This window comes from Dipodomys spectabilis, unplaced genomic scaffold, assembly GCF_019054845.1.
Source record: "Dipodomys spectabilis isolate Male_0828 unplaced genomic scaffold, ASM1905484v1 ptg000096l, whole genome shotgun sequence".
Taxonomy (NCBI): domain Eukaryota; kingdom Metazoa; phylum Chordata; class Mammalia; order Rodentia; family Heteromyidae; genus Dipodomys; species Dipodomys spectabilis.
The window spans coordinates 2,317,710-2,334,165 of NW_024870773.1; the positions used below are offsets into that span (position 1 = coordinate 2,317,710).

At 46.8% G+C, this 16,456-nt stretch overlaps 1 protein-coding gene across 1 annotated transcript in view; it reads right to left on the reverse strand.

Annotated features, from left to right (window-relative positions):
• The window catches only part of Galnt2 (polypeptide N-acetylgalactosaminyltransferase 2), a 133,199-nt gene that overhangs the window by 52,915 nt on the left and 63,828 nt on the right, over positions 1-16,456 (reverse strand). Inside the window, exon 2 of the mRNA XM_042686169.1 lies at positions 15,995-16,088. Within this exon, the coding sequence (XP_042542103.1) occupies positions 15,995-16,088 (94 nt within the window). The remainder of the gene's footprint in view (positions 1-15,994; positions 16,089-16,456) is intronic.

The window sequence follows — 16,456 nt, forward strand, 5'->3', positions numbered from 1 at the left end:
CTGAGGAGAGTCCACACGACCCCTCCCTCTGACCCATAACCACTGGCTGCAGGCCCTGACAGGAGTCTCCCAGTACACGAAACAATGCTACAAAGAAAGTAAACAGGACTTCTTTCATAGAAGAGTAGCAGCGCGCTAGAATGCCTGGGCTGGTAAACACGTCCTACTGGACACATTACATCAGGACCCGGATGCTGAGCCTCTCAGTGCCCCTCCCCCCCCACAGAATCACCTAATAATGGTCACAACCTAGCATCCAAAAACAGGGCTTAGGAACCATCAGAGAACTCAGTCATTTCTATTTGACAATATCAGACTCGAGTCCCCAGCACAGACAAGAGGAAGTCTGGAGAACGAGGAGCTCAGACAGAATGTGCCCCCGCCGGCCTACACAGACAGCAGAGAACTGAGGGCCAAGCAGTCTGCCGGGGACACAGCAGAGCAAGGGAAGGAGCCCACATTCACAGGCTGCCTGTAGGATCCCAACATGAAACATGAAAATGGGTAAGGCTAACTTAAAGCAAAGGCTGACAGAAAATCTTAAGGATAAAATTTTACACAGAAGGCAGAAACTAGGGTCATCCCCAAAGCTGACAAGAAAACAAAACACACATTGACAAGCTCAGGCTTACAGTAAGGTCAGAGATACTCAGGTGGCTTGCCTTGGGAAACCACTTCTCTTGGTGGCCTTTTGAGCTGAGTGCCCTTATATGAATTGTGAAGATGAGGCACTGTAGTGGTAATTTACGGGCCAGTATGCTTCAGCCTAGCTCTAGGCCTCTCCTCAATCCACGAGAGCACATGTCACATAAAACAGCAGCCTAGAGTCGGCTCTCCCTGTTCGACTGACTGTGCCAGTGTCCGTTACACACACACACACACACACACACACTCTCTCTCTCTCTCTCTCTCTCTCTCTCTGGAGTGGAGCTCCTTCTGGTTCTCACCTGCAGTACCTGGGTACCCAAATACCCACAAACACCTGTCCACCGCTGCTTTAAACTACAGACTCCTCCTAGTCTACCCTGCCTAAGACAGAACCCTGCACAGGGCTGAAGAATGCAGCTACACGTTAACACTCACCACCTTCCCTCACTGCTCGCAGCAGCTAATGAGGAGGAGGGCAGATGATAGCATGGAGGCCCATGGCCCCAGGCAGGTCCCAGGAGAGGGAGGGCACTTGAGGAAGAACTGCAGTATGGGTAGAGATGTATCAGAAGAGGATTCAAGTCACTGGGACTGGGGGAAACAGTGTCAAGAGGCAAGGGAGGGCCAGGGGAGGCTAGCCTGCAGTAGGGAGGGTCAGTGGGGCCAGCATTGGGACCAGTGGCCATGTATCATCGCCAGCGCAGCTGAAGGGCTCACACCCTCCACATCTCAGAGAACACAGAATTTTGGTGTAGTGAGTGCTGAAGCACATGTGCACTCCAGGAATGAGCCAGGCCCATGGGAAAGACAGGCGGGGGCCCTGAAAGCCAAAAGCAGAAGGGTATCGAGTCAGGATGTGCTGGGCACTCAGCTGCCTCACCCAGGAATACTTTGTCTGAGGATGCCCCAGAGACAAGCAGTTCCTCCTCCAAGCTAGCCCCATACCTGCGACCCTGAGGATGTGGAGAGCCCAAGCATTTAAGCTGTCATTCCACCCAGTGTCCTGTGAGCACCCACAGCAGACTGGCACTCACTCCTAATGACATGGCAAGACCTGCCTACCACTCAGTCTAATGGCATGGCGAGACCTGCCTACCGGACCAGTATGTGGACTCACAAGTAAACCTCGCACCAGGGTTTCCACACTCAAAGGCAATGCTTACAGGTGGGAAACAGTAGTACTAAAAAGCAGTGTGGTTTCCTCCAGCAGTATGTGCTCCTCCAGCTGGCCCTGTGGCATTTCAGCATGACCCTTCCTCATCCAGGAACCTTCCCTGATGTCCCTAGCCCTTCTCTCACGCTGACCAGGACTTTCCTCCTCAGAATGACTCTCAATTAAATGCCTTTAAGAACTCAAGCCAGTGTGATGACAAGCCTGAGGTAGAGCAGAAGCTCTGCCTCTCAAGTCTGCTGTGCCATCAGCACGGAGGCCACGGCGCCTGTCCACTCTGCTGTGCCACCAGCACGGAGGCCACGGCGCCTGTCCACTCTGCTGTGCCACCAGCACGGAGGTCACGGCACCTGTCCACTCTGCTGTGCCACCAGCACGGAGGCCACGGCACCTGTCCACTCTGCTGTGCCACCAGCACAGAGGCCACAGTGACTGTCCACTCTGCTGTGCCACCAGCACAGAGGCCACAGCACCTGTCCACTCTGCTGTGCTATAGCACAGGGGCCACAGCACCTGTCCACTCTGCTGTGCTATAGCACAGGGGCCACAGCACCTGTCCACTCTGCTGTGCCACCAGCACGGAGGCCACAGTGCCTGTTCACTCTGCTGTGCCACCAGCACAGAGGCCACAGTGACTGTCCACTCTGCTGTGCCACCAGCACGGAGGCCACGGCGCCTGTCCACTCTGCTGTGCTATAGCACAGGGGCCACAGCACCTGTCCACTCTGCTGTGCCACCAGCACGGAGGCCACAGCGCCTGTCCACTCTGCTGTGCCACCAGCACAGAGGCCATGGCGCCTGTCCACTCTGCTGTGCTATAGCACAGGGGCCACAGTGCCTGTCCACTCTGCTGTGCCACCAGCACGGAGGCCACGGCGCCTGTCCACTCTGCTGTGCCACCAGCACGGAGGCCACGGCGCCTGTCCACTCTGCTGTGCCACCAGCACGGAGGCCACAGCACCTGTCCACTCTGCTGTGCCACCAGCACGGAGGCCACGGCGCCTGTCCACTCTGCTGTGCCACCAGCACAGAGGCCACGGCGCCTGTCCACTCTGCTGTGCCACCAGCACGGAGGCCACAGTGACTGTCCACTCTGCTGTGCCACCAGCACAGAGGCCACAGCGCCTGTCCACTCTGCTGTGCTATAGCACAGGGGCCACAGTGCCTGTCCACTCTGCTGTGCCACCAGCACGGAGGCCACGGCGCCTGTCCACTCTGCTGTGCTATAGCACAGGGGCCACAGCACCTGTCCACTCTGCTGTGCTATAGCACAGGGGCCACAGCACCTGTCCACTCTGCTGTGCTATAGCACAGGGGCCACAGCACCTGTCCACTCTGCTGTGCCACCAGCATGGAGGCCACAGCGCCTGTCCACTCTGCTGTGCTACAGCACAAAGGCCATGGCGCCTGTCCACTCTGCTGTGTTACAGCACAGAGGCCACAGCACCTACCACTCTGCTGTGCCACCCAACTCCTTGTTTGGTCCTAGGATGCTCTTATGGAAAGCCCTCTCACAGGTGCTCAGTAGACTCATCTGGGCATCAGGGTCTGGGACATGGTTCTTAGCCAGTGTGACAGGCTACGTGTGGTCAGTGTGAGGTCAGGCCCATGGAGGACATGGGCTCTGAGTTCTCTCAAAGAACACCATGCCATCTCCCTTGCCTGTGCTCACTCTCACCCTCGGACCCCTGCTGCCTGGGTCAGTGCTCCTGGTCTTGGCAGGCAAAGGCTTGGCCTGGGACCTCCTGGAGGTCCATGTTCAGTGACAAAACAAGCTGAGCAGCCCCTGTCCAGGAAGCTCTCTCTAAAGCTAGCCCCGCAAACAGAGGCACAGAGATTGCAGGTGTACGGCAATCTTTTCTGTCTTTCTGCCCCTGTCGATGGTCTCTGGTGGCTTGAAAAGCCTGGCTAGTAGCAAGAGTGCTCCTCTCATCACACGAACCTCAGTCCAAGGCCTTCCAGTGTGGGCACCTAATAGACACAAGGCGGTACTCACACCCTGCAGCCACAAAAACAATGCCCAGAGTAAGGGGGGGCTACTAGGGTCACTGCCACCTCTGGAGAAAGGACAGATGAGATTCCATACTGGTCTGTTAGGCCCCACCAGGCCCTTAGAAGGGCCTTGACCCTAAGGTTGGCGCTGTGAAGAAAACCCTTATCTGCTGACTATCCATCTGGTGTCCTGTCCTGCCCACTGCCCACCCTCTTCCTCCAGGGTGCCTCCTGCCTGCCTCATCCCTGACTTGCTTGTTGCTGACACATGTTCTGTCCTCTCACAGCACGAAGTTTGCCCGGTGTCCAGTGCTTTTTCTCTCCCTGACTCAAGAGCTAGTTTTTAAGGTATGTCTCTCCTTCCAGAGTCTTTTGGTTCCTGCAGGAACACTCAGCCACCGGCCAGCAGTGAGCATGGGACTATGGGAGGATGCTACCCTGCTTGGGACCTGAGCAACCAGCACACAGTGTGTTCAGGCCAGGAGGATCCCTGGGGCTACTCAGCCCTCCACTTCACAAGGCTCATTTTAGGTCCTAAGAACCCATACCCAACGAGCATCTGATGAGGTGGCTGGCTTTTCAGTGCGGACTGCTTGTCTCTATAAGACTTGTATTGGTAAACTCTGATTTAGAATAATGCTACATTTTCAAACAATGCTACTTCCTAAGAATTTTGCTTTTATGAAACCTCATACTTGAAAAATAACTATTTAATCTTATTTGATTCTGGGCTTTAAAGAGCTGAAGTGGCACAGAGGAACCAAGCACTCAAGCACACACTGGATGCCATTAGGTTAGAAACAGCCCAAACTATCTGCTTGGGGCTGGGTGGGTTGTCTACAACCGCAGGGGGTGGGCAACACACAGGACAGGTGTCTCCCAGGCTCAGGAACCTAAGAGCTGTGGGAAGCCCAAATTCTGTACAGGTGCAGCCTCGGGGGAGGCAGTGCAAACAAAGGCCAGGCCACTCTGCGCAGAGAGGTGACTCCTCTTCTGGGAAAGCAGCCAAGGAAGAGAAAGGAAACTTGTTTAAAATCAAAGACAGCCTCTGAGATTTATTTTAACCTCTTGGTTGATCTCAAATTGAATGTAATTTTCCTGTGCTTAAAAGAAAACCCTCCCCATGTTCTTCCTCTCGACGCTCATAATACACAGCACAAAAGAAAAGACCAGGAAAGGCCAGGATTACAAACAAATATATCCATTTCGATGACACAGGAATGAAAGCAATACTTTGGATTTAACACTGGATATCTTGTATGACAAGAAATTTTCTTCACCCATGAGAAACTGTCTTCTAAAATAAGCAATTCTAAACAATTCATCATTAAGGGCGAGAAAGCCCCAGGAATCTCAAAAGGTGACAAAAATAATACAAAAGTCTAAGAAAATACCCAAACTTACAAGAGAAATAGACTTCATTTATTCTGAAGAATCAGTGCTTTCAAAACAGCAAAAATAAACTATTGAAACTGTTTTACATGATAATGTTCAAGAGAGGCTAAGTTTCACTAGTGAAGCTCAAATTTTTCATATATGAATTTCACAGATCTCTTCTCTGAATTTAAGATGCTTTTTTTGTTTGTTTTTGAGAGAAAGTATCATCACTATGAAGCCTAGGAGGGCCCTAAACCCTCAATCCACCTCCTGCCTGTGTGCCCCAGATCCTGCGGCTGTAGGGTACAGCATCAAGCCCAGCTCCTCTCTGAAGTTCAGGAAAATAAAAAAATCTTCATATTTCTTCTATGCATGATAGTGTCTAACTACAGTCAACTTGTTCAAGGGGCCCACCGATCTACTTTCTATTCCAAATGTCAGTCAAAATATCAAGTGAATCTACCCTCAGTGGGCAGATGGAAAGAGCAGGAGAAGAACATGGACATAGAAACCTCCAAGACTACTATTTGGAATGAGAAAGCCTCACCTACCATAACCCACAGGACACATGATCACTTCAGCTCCCACCTTGCTAAGATTCAGGAGTTACATACTCCAGTGATGATGCCAAAACCAGACTCTTCTTGGCTAACCTGTGTTTCTTCTACTAAGCCTGTTACCTCACTCTGAGTAAAACAGACGTGAGAAGCAGCCCCATACCCATGCACTCCCACCAGGCCAGCCACCTCTGCTGTTACCAGGGAAAGTGTGGCCTCTCTAGCCTTCACCTGCTGCTGGTGTGAAGGCATCTGTGACTTTAAGAACACATGCTCTTCTCTGCTGAAATTAGACACTGCATGAGTAGAGGCAGAAGGAACTAGAGACACATTCTTGTGTGTGTGAAATTCTCTTACAAATGTCCAGCTACCAAGCCAGGCACGGGTGGCTCACACCTGAAATCCTAGCTACTCAGGAGGCTGAGATCTAAGTATCGTGGGTCAAAGCCAGCCCAGGAAGGGAAGTCCAGGAGACTCTTATCTCCAATTAACCACCAGAAACTGGAAGTGGAACTGTGGCTCAAAATGGGAGAGCACTAGCCTTGAGCAAAAAGGGCTCAGGGACAGTGCCTAGGCCCTGAGTTCAGGAGCTCCTTATTCACAGAAGCCATATGGCAGACTCTAGCCTGCTGCCATGTGCTTCTTCACCTACCATAGAAGCTGTTTCACTGTGCTTCCATTTTCTGGTGTTTCAAGTGAAAAGGAGAAAAGGGCATTTGGCCTCTTTTGCATAGCAGCCTTCCAAAAAGCTGGAGATCACATTCCATTTTCCCACCAGAGCCCTCTATAGCAACGTCTAGTTACTGTAAGAGCTCCTTCTGGGACACTGCTTCCACCTCACCCCTTTACCACCAACCAGGCCAACACTGATCCATCGGCATCCCCGAAATCTGGCATCTAGACCAGAAGGCCTGCGATGTGCGTCATGGGCCCTGACACAGACCCCTGGCTGACTAACACACACAGAGGCAGCCCTGCTCTCGCAGGCCATGTACTTTCCACTGCCTTGGTCTTTCTTACTTGTCACAATGGGAAAGGATGATGATTATTTTCTCTAATGCTGGCTGGGGGTGGAGGTGGGGCAAAGAAATGGACCCTCCGTGGAAGACAAGATGGCAATTAATGCAAAAAAAAAAAAAATCCTTAAAATACATGCTGCCATTGACCTTGCAATTTTGCCTGCAGGAATTTATTCCAAGAAAATAATTATGGACAGGTAGAGTCTGCTGAAGGAAACTGGGTCTTGCTGAAGCATCTGGCTGTCCCCATTAGAACAGTTCAGCACAGCCATGGTGAGTGTGGCTGTCACCATGAGAGATATGAAATGTGGGAGGCTTATGGCCACTGGAAGACATTCATAGGCTGTCATTTAAGCAAAAACAGAATACCATAGCTGTGTGTATAAAAGTGTTATAACGTGGGCTGGGAAGGTGGCTCTGTGGTAGAGCGCTTGCCTTGCATGCATGAGGCCCTGGGTTCGATTCCTTAGCACCACATAAGCAAAAAGAAAAAAGCCAGAAGTGGCATTGTTCCTAAGCACCACATAAGCAAAAAGAAAAAAAGCCGGAAGTGGCTCAAGTGGTACAAGCGCTAGCCTTGAGCTAAAGAGCTGAGGGACAGTGCCTAAGCCCAGAGTTCAGGCCCCACGACCGGACCCCCCCCCCCCCAAAAAAAAGTGTTATAACGTGAGATGTTGGCAGGGACCACATGCAGACAAGCCCTGTTTCAAAAAGCAGACCCTGGAGGGGGTCTCTACCAGGAACCAGAGCTTCAAAGTTTCTGTGCTAGGAGGGCTATGTATGGGAAATACCACAGCAAAGCACCCAGGTATACAGAAAAGGCATTCATGTGTAAATGATCTATACATTTTTCACAGGAATGCATAAACAGACTAAACTCTGGAAGTACATTTAATTCTGGCACCTGTGGGAAGAGAGGCCCAAAGCCCCAGCGGCTGACTTCAGACATGGAGAGGCTGAGGTTCTACAGGATAGGGTCCATTGTATCCAGAAGGGGAACAGGAGACACCTCATCTGCTGGGGGGAGCGTGCCTGCCCGGGGATATGCCCCAAACAGGTCTGGAGAGACACATGGCTAGAGAGCAGCAATGGCTAGTTTCGGATGCTAAGCTCAGTGTGAAGGTAATTGTCTTATTTTTACCAACCGGCATTTCTTAAACTTTAAAAATGCTTTACTGATCTTCATTTCTTAAGTGTTTCTCCATAAGGTTCATGCTTATCAAGGCATTGCTTTCCTAAGAGCACTAAACAGCTACTTTTCTTCTTTGATGACATTGTATAGACTGCTAGGCCTCAGACCCAGTCGGCGGACCTGTGTAGCCTGAGCCTCCACATCTGCACAACTCTGCTAGAGGCCAGTAGGATGCATGGTCAAATGCTGTCTGGTTCCACTGTGTGAGATTCACAGACAGGAGTGAAGTGAGGGTGCCAACAGGCAGTGTGGGAAGTAACAGCTCGATTTAGCTAATGGTGACATTGCATGGTGAAGGGTGGACTACGGCCAAAGTCACCACAGAGGCATCTGTGTGTCACGTACCCACTGAACCACATGCTAAACAATAATTCACGTGGTAATGCTTATGTTACTTTACCACAATTCTAAAGACACGATCGCTCAAGGACCACTTCCTTGATGCTGCAGCAATGCCAAAGGAACATGTAACTGGGCTTGTTTTACCCTTCCCCTGGAAGGTGGGAGGCAGAAATGTCAAACCATTTCCATTGGGATCAGTGGCCGTTAACACTGTCTGTCTACCATGCCATTCCTGCTCTATTTAGCCACATGTTTTCATTCTGAGAAAGCATCAGTCTGGAGGGAGGGGTGAAGCAGTGAGGACCAGAGTGGGTCTCTGCTTCCTCAACTCTCCGAAGCCTTGCTCTTTTTACACTAGGAATGAAACAAGAATGAAACTAAGGTACATAAAGCAAACAGAACATCAGCGGTGAAAGATCATGCTGACCAAGGATGAGATCCCTTAATAGCAACTTCATCACCAGTTGTCCAAAAAGACAGCTCCAGCCTTCCAGCCCCTTGGCCCCACCTGCCCCAGGTCTCAGAACTGGCTGGTCTTGCCCGTGGTTCTTTTCAGTGTTGGCCCTGCCACCAGCCAGATGAACACAGAGTTCAGATGCACAGACCTTCAAGGAGGCAAGGAAGAGGAGGCAAAGAAGGACCAGATGAAGCTTGTTTTCCATACAAATTCATTTTCCAAATCAAGAAGGAAAGGAGACGGGATTCATCTCCATCAGATGGATGTCCAAAATGTGAAACCAATCACTGGATCTGTTGTTAGGACACTGCACTTGATAAACTGGCCCTAATCCCAGAATGGCGAGGCACTTGTGAAGGTGAGGGCTGAAGACCCAGGCTGGCTGAACGGAGGGAGAGGTTCTCAAGAACCAGAAGATCTCAACTTTAACAAGGCTGCCCTCTGACCAGCACTGATCTGTGTTAAAGGACACTGAGGCACTCAAAGGTCACAGCCCAGAACCCAGGCTCACTAACACTTCCTCACTACCTTACCCCTACCACAAAGGACCATTTGCCCAGAGTCCCTTCTGCCTATTCATGCCCCACTATATATATATATACACACACACACACACATATGTATATGTATATGTATACATATATATACATATATGTATATGTATATTGCACACTAAAATACAGAAGACATGTATGAACAGGAAATAATACTACAAAGGATTCAATGTTTGTGTATATTTAATATAAAGATGTTCATGCAAGTTTGTGTATATGTGAACAGAAAGACAGCAGGGAACAGGAGAGGAATCCTACTGTGCTGTTACTGTAAGGTACACACACACTTCCTGTAATTAGCAGTGTGATTAGAAAAAGGACTTGGATTTGTTGCATCAATGAATATTGCAAACTCTAAGGAAACTTAGGAAAACACTAAAAATGTTGTTTAAAAGAAGTGAAATCGATATGCTACAAAAGGAGAAAACATAGAATCATCTAAAATGCTCAATTAAAAATGGAAAAGGGGCTGGGAAGGTGGCTCAGTGGTAGAGCGCTTGCCTTGCATGCATGAGACCCTGGGTTCGATTCCTCAGCACCACATAAGAAAAAAGAAAAAAGCCGGAAGTGGTGCTGTGGCTCAAGTGGTAGAGCGCTAGCCTTGAGCTGAAGAGCTGAGAGACAGCACCCAGGCCCAGAGTTCAGGCCCCACGACTGGACCCCTCCCCCTCAAAAAAAAATGTAAAAGTCAGAAAAAGCACAAAAGACAGGCACCAATGGCTCACATCTGTAATCCTAGCTACTCAGGAGGCTGAGATCTGAGGACTGCAGTTCAAAGCCAGCCTGGGTAGGAAAGTCCATGAGATCTTATCTCCAATAAACCACCAGAAAACCAAAAGTGGTGCTGTGGCTCAAGTAGTAAAGTGTTAGCCTTGAGCTGAAATGCTGAGGGACAGCACCCAGGCCCAGAGTTCAAGCCCCACAATCAATAACAACAACAACAAAAAGCACAAAGAACAAAATCAGGAACTAGAATGAGAACAAAAAACAGTAACCAATGTGGTGGATGTTAAATCATCCGTATCAGTAGTAACTTTAAATATCAATTATTTAAATACATTAATTAAAAGATAGAGATTGTCAGTGTAGAATAAGAACCAAGACCTGAGCTAGGCACGGTGGCAAATATCTACAACCCCAGCACTCAGGAGGCTGAGGTAGGATGACAGTAAGCTAAAAAGATCAGCCTGAGTTACATAGCAAGAGTATGTCTTAAAAAAAGTAAAAAGATGGAAGAAGATACATTAACACAAACCAAAAGAAGTATACATAGTTACATGAATTTCTCACAGGGCATACTTCAGATTAGGAGGAAATTTCCAGAGATAAAGAAGAACATCATGGAAAGACAACAAGTCAGTATTCCAGCAAGGCATAAAAACATCCCGACTACAATGAGCACTACCAAAGTGAGGCAGAACAGACGAATCCTCTCTTACAGTTAGAGATGTCAACACCAATCTGCTTCTAAGCAGGAGCAGACCCAGCAGGCAGACGCAGCAGGAACAGCTGAATTCAACAGAAGCAGGAACAGAACTCCGTAACTGACAACCACAAACTGCTTTACTGGACACATGAAATCCACTTTCTTTTTTAAATTTCCATGAGACTTCTTCTAAAACAGATACATTTTGAGACATAAAATATACCTTAACAAATTTAAATTAATGAAAATCAGCTGGGTACTTGTGGCTCACTCCTGCCATCCCAGTTACTTGGGAGGCTGAGATGGGAAGAATCACAGTTCAAGGCCAACCTCTGCAGAAAAGTCCATGAGATTCCATACTAACAGAAGAGGGACTTGGTGATGTGTGCCTGTCATACTAACTACACTGAAGATGAGATCAAGAGGACTGTGGTTCTCTAGGCCAGCCTAGACAGACGTCTCAATGAAATAAGTTGAGTGTGACAGCACATGCCTGTTATCTTGGCTACAACAGGAAGCTAACAGATGGATCATGGTTCAGGCACACACCTGGGCAGTAGGCAGATCCCTATCAAAAATAATAACCAACATTAAAAAAAAGAGCTGGAGGCATGGCTCAGCAATACAGCTCTTAAAGAGGCCCTGAGTTCAAATCAGCAGAAAAACAAAAGAAGGAAGAAGGAAGAGGAAGAAGAAAAAGCAGCAGCAGCAAAAAAAGAAGAAAAGAAAGAGAGGGGGGGAGGGAGGGAGGGGAAGAAGGAAGAAAGAAAGGAGAGAAGGAAGGAGGGAAGGAAGGAAAGAAAGAAACCATATAATGTATGATCACAGAGGAATTAAATTGAAAAGCAGTAACAGAAATAGAGATGGAAAATCCAGAATGCTTAAGAGATTAATACCATCCTCTAGCCAGGTGGGTGATTTGGGTTTATAATCCTAGCCACTCAGAAGACTGAGATCTGAAGATCATGACTTTAAGTCAGCCTAGGCAGAAAAATCTCTGACTCCTATCTCTAATTAACCAGCCAAGAGCCAGAAATAGAGCTTGGCTCAATGGTAGAATGCCAGCTTTGAGTGAAAAGCAAAGGGACAGTATCTACACTGAGTTCAAGTCTTTCTCTCTCTCTTACACACACACACACACACACACACACACACACACACACACACACACACACACACACACACCTTTCTGAATAATGTGTAGGTCAAACGGGAAATATTAAAATATTTTCATTAAATGAAAACAAAAAAATCTATCAATACTTGTGGAATGCAAAGAAAGCAATCACAAAAAATTGATAACACTGACTGCATATATTAGAGAAGAAGCTAGGCACCAGTGACTGATGCCTGTAATCCTAGCTATTCAGAAAGCTGGGATCTGAGGATTTCAGTTCAAAGCTAATCCAGGCAGGAAAGTCTATGAGACTCTTATCTACAATTAACCATCAAAAAGCCAGACGTGGAGCTGTGGCTCAAGTGGCCTTGAGTTGAAAAAACTAAGGAACTGTGCCTAGGTGCTGAGTTCAAGCCCAAGTACCAGCACCAAAAAAAAAAAGGGAAGGATCTAAATCCAACAGTCTAAGCTTACACCTTAAAAACAATAGAAAGTTAAATCCAAAGCAAGCAAAAAGAAAAAGGAAACAGAGAGCAATGAAAGTAAAAAGAGGATGTAGAGAAAACAAATGTCACCAAAAGCTGGATCTTTGGAAAGGCCAACAAGTGTGTAAGGCTCTAGCCAGGAGAAGGGAGCACAAGAACTATTAATAAAGAGATGAGGCTGAGTGCTGGTGGCTCATGCCTGTCATCCTAGCTACTCTGAGGATCACGATTCCAAACCAGCCCAGGCAGAAAAATCAGTGAGACTCTTATTTCCAATTAACCACTCAAAAACAAGTAGAACTGTGGTTCAAAGTGGTAGAACACTAGCCTTGAGCAAAAGAGCTCAGGGACAGTGCCCCTTCTCTGAGTTCAAACCCCATGACTGAAGATAGAAGAGAGAGAAATGAAGAGCAAGCCTCACTGCAGATCCCACAGACATTAAGAGGAACAGTATGAATGATTCTGGGCCCACAAATTCAATTACCTAGATGAAATAGATGGATTCTATAAAGGACAATCGGCCAAAACCCAGACACAAAGAGACAATCTGGACAGACCTACATCTATTAAAGAAGCTGAATCAATAATTAACAACCTCTCCAAAACAGAAGAAGCATCGGATGGGTTCTTCCAAACATTCAGTGAAGAAATTATGCCAGCTCAGTTCTCTATAGTATCTTCCAGAATACAGTAGGAACAGAGGGAACTTCCTCACTTATCTGTGAGGCCAGTAATACCCTAATGCCCAACTCAGACAGAGATGTTACAAGAAAACAAAACTAGAAAATAACATCTCCAATGAACATATACAAAACTCTCAAAGTATTAGCAAATCAAATCCATAAATGTGTAAAAGGAGCTCAAGGCCACAAACAAGAGGGATCTGTATGAGTTATGTAAGGCTGGTTGAACAAAGGAAAACCAATTAATGCAATCCATTCTATCTATAGGCTAAAGAATAAAAGCATACAAATATACATTTATATGAATGATTTCGTGTCAGTAGATACAGAAAAGACACCTGACAAAACCCAACACACCTTTGTGATAGAAAATCTTAAGCATGAGAGAACTTCTTCAAGTTAATGAAGATGCCACTACAATGACGTACACCTTGATACTTATGAACAAGAAACCTGACTGTCCCTCTGCAGTAGGAAGAAGACAAGGATACCCCTTTGATAACTTCTACCCAGTTAATGTAGGAACTAAAGAAACCGGAAGAAATAAATCTCTTTTCACAGATGACACATTTGCCTATGTAGAAAATCTGAATCAATAGAAAAGCTTCTGGAAGCAATTATAGCAAGGCTGTAAAGGACAATATTAACATAGAAAAGTCATATTGAAGGATGAAAGTGTGGCTAAAGTGGTAGAGTGCTTGCCTAGAAGGGCTGAAGTTTAAAATCCAGTCCACCAAAAAAAAAATTAACACAAGAATCAACAACAAAATGTCACATTGATGTCAACACCAATCTGCATGAATAAAACTGAAAAATGGAACATCTACGTAGTAACTTTTTTTTTAGTGAGTCATGGGGCTTGAACTCTGGGCCTGGGCACTGTCCCTCAGCTCTTCAGCTCAAGGCTAGTGCTCTACCACTTGAGCCACAGCACCACTTCCAGTTTTCTGAGTAGTTTATTGGAGATAAAGAGTCTCACAGACTTTCCTGCCTAGACTGGCTTTGAACTGTGACCCTCAGATCTCAGCCTCCTGAGTAGCTAGGAATACAGGTGTAAGCCACTGGTGCCCAACTTAATATTTTTACTTAAAAAAAAAAGAAATCCAAGAACTGAATAGAAAGATATCCCATATTTGTAGATAAGTAGGCACAATAGTCAAAACATCAGTTTTCTCAGCTTGATCAATTCAATCCCAATAAAAACCCCAGCATGTTATTTTGTGGATATCAACACAATGATGTGAAACTTCATCTCGCTAGAAGATGCAAAAGGGCCACTGCTATCTTGAAGGAGAAGAAAAAAGTCAGACTACCATTGGCCAAATTCAAGACATACTGTAGAGTCGCAGAACAAAGTGTAGTATTGCCAAGAACAGACAAATACATCAACTGAACTGAATACAAAGCTCAGAAACAGAAATACAGGCAACCAATGAGTAAACAAAAAAAAACAAAACAGAAATACAGGCAACCAATGTGTAACCAAAAACACAAAACAAAAAAACACAAAGGAACTACAATTGAAAAATACAGCTTTCAATAAATGGTTATAAAGCAACTAGACACCCAATGGCAAATAAATCCATTTAAACAAACCTTATTTCCTTCACAAGAACAAACACAAAATGGCATAGTCTTAAATGTAAACCTCATAGAACATAATATGAAGCAAATCAAAGTGACCAGTGATAACTGGTTTGGGTTTTGTTGTGTTGTGTTTGAAACAGGATTGAGTCTCACAATGTAACCCAGACTGGCCTCAGACTTACCATCCTTCTTCCTCTGCCTTCCAAGTGTGAGGATGATAGGCTTGGGGCACAATACCCAGCTCAGTTTGAGAATTTCTTAAACCTGAACATAGTCTTGCCTTGTTTCTACACATTATGCTCCTTAGTATTTACTGAAATGAGTTGACACCTTGTGCCTGCACAAAAACAGGTACACGGATACTGATGGCAGCTGTATTCATAATATCCAAAATTTGAAAGCCACCAAGATGTCCTTCAAGCCATCAAGATGTAGTGGAAAAAATTAGTATATCCTGACTGCAGAATACTGTACAACACTAAAAAGAAAAGTGCTACCAAGCCACAAAAAGACATAAAAGATCCTTAAATGCCTGTCACTAAGTAAAAGAAGCCTTTCTGAAACAGCTGTGGACTGTGTGAAGCCAACTGTATGACAGCCTGGAAATGCAGAGCTGGACCCTGAGATCTAGGGGGTCGGGAGTAGAGGGGCAAACAGGCCAAGTACAAGGGGTTTTTAGGGACCTGAAGCTACTTCACAATTCTGCAATGGTAAGTCCATGTTACTAAAACTCACAAGACGTGCAAAGTCAAGAGAGTGACCTTCAGTGTAAATCCAGGTGGTGGCTTATTGTCAATGCAGATCACACGTTGTTTCAAATGTCCCACTCTGGCAGTGACAGGCTGTGTCTGTGTAGGGTGGGGGCATAAGGGAACTCTGTATCTTCCCACAATTTTGCTATGAATCTAAAACTGCTCTAAAAAAACCATCTATTTTAAATTAATACACATCATTCTTATTCTATTCAATTCTATTTTCTCTTTGACTAATTCCCATCCCCCACCCCCAATGGAGCTAACAGAATAAGAAAAGGAATCTCGGGGCTGGGAAGGTGGCTCAGTGGTAGAGCACTTGCCTTGCATGCATGAGACCCTGGGTTCGATTCCTCAGCACCACATAAGAAAAAAGAAAAAAGCCGGAAGTGGTGCTGTGGCTCAAGTGGTAGAGCGCTAGCCTTGAGCTGAAGAGCTGAGAGACAGTGCCCAGGCCCAGAGTTTGGGCCCCATGACCGGACCCAGAAAAAAAAAGAAAAGAAAAGAAAAGAAAAGGGTCTCTAGGGTAGTGTGCTGGCTTAGGAGAGCCATTACCTACCCATCACCACTTGTTCAGAGCAGTACATTCAACTCATTCTGTCACTCAGGCAAAGCAAGATGCTTGCTGGTAGTACCTGGAGGGAGGGTCTCCACGCTCTGTCCTTTCTCATCGCCATTGCTGTGGAGCAGGTCTTTCTTTTTAATGGAGTCAATTTCATTCCAGTCCTCCTGGAGGAACAAAGACACCAAATGAATCTGCTGATACTGAAGCATGCCTTCATGCATCAACTACACACACACACACACACACACACACACACACACACACGCACACACACGCACACACACGCACACGCACACACACGCACGCACGCACACACGCACGCACGCACGCACAACGCATACATGCACACTGTCTTAGGACACGGTCCATGCAGTCAGCCCAGGGGATGAATGGTGGGTGGCTGAGTTCCTGCCTAGGGGCCCCTTTCAGGGGATTACAAGGTCAGAACCCAGAAGAGCAGTGTAATGTGGCTTTGCTGGAAAGTACCGCCCCTCACCCCCACGTTGCGAGTGCTCAGAGCAGTGCCCTGGAT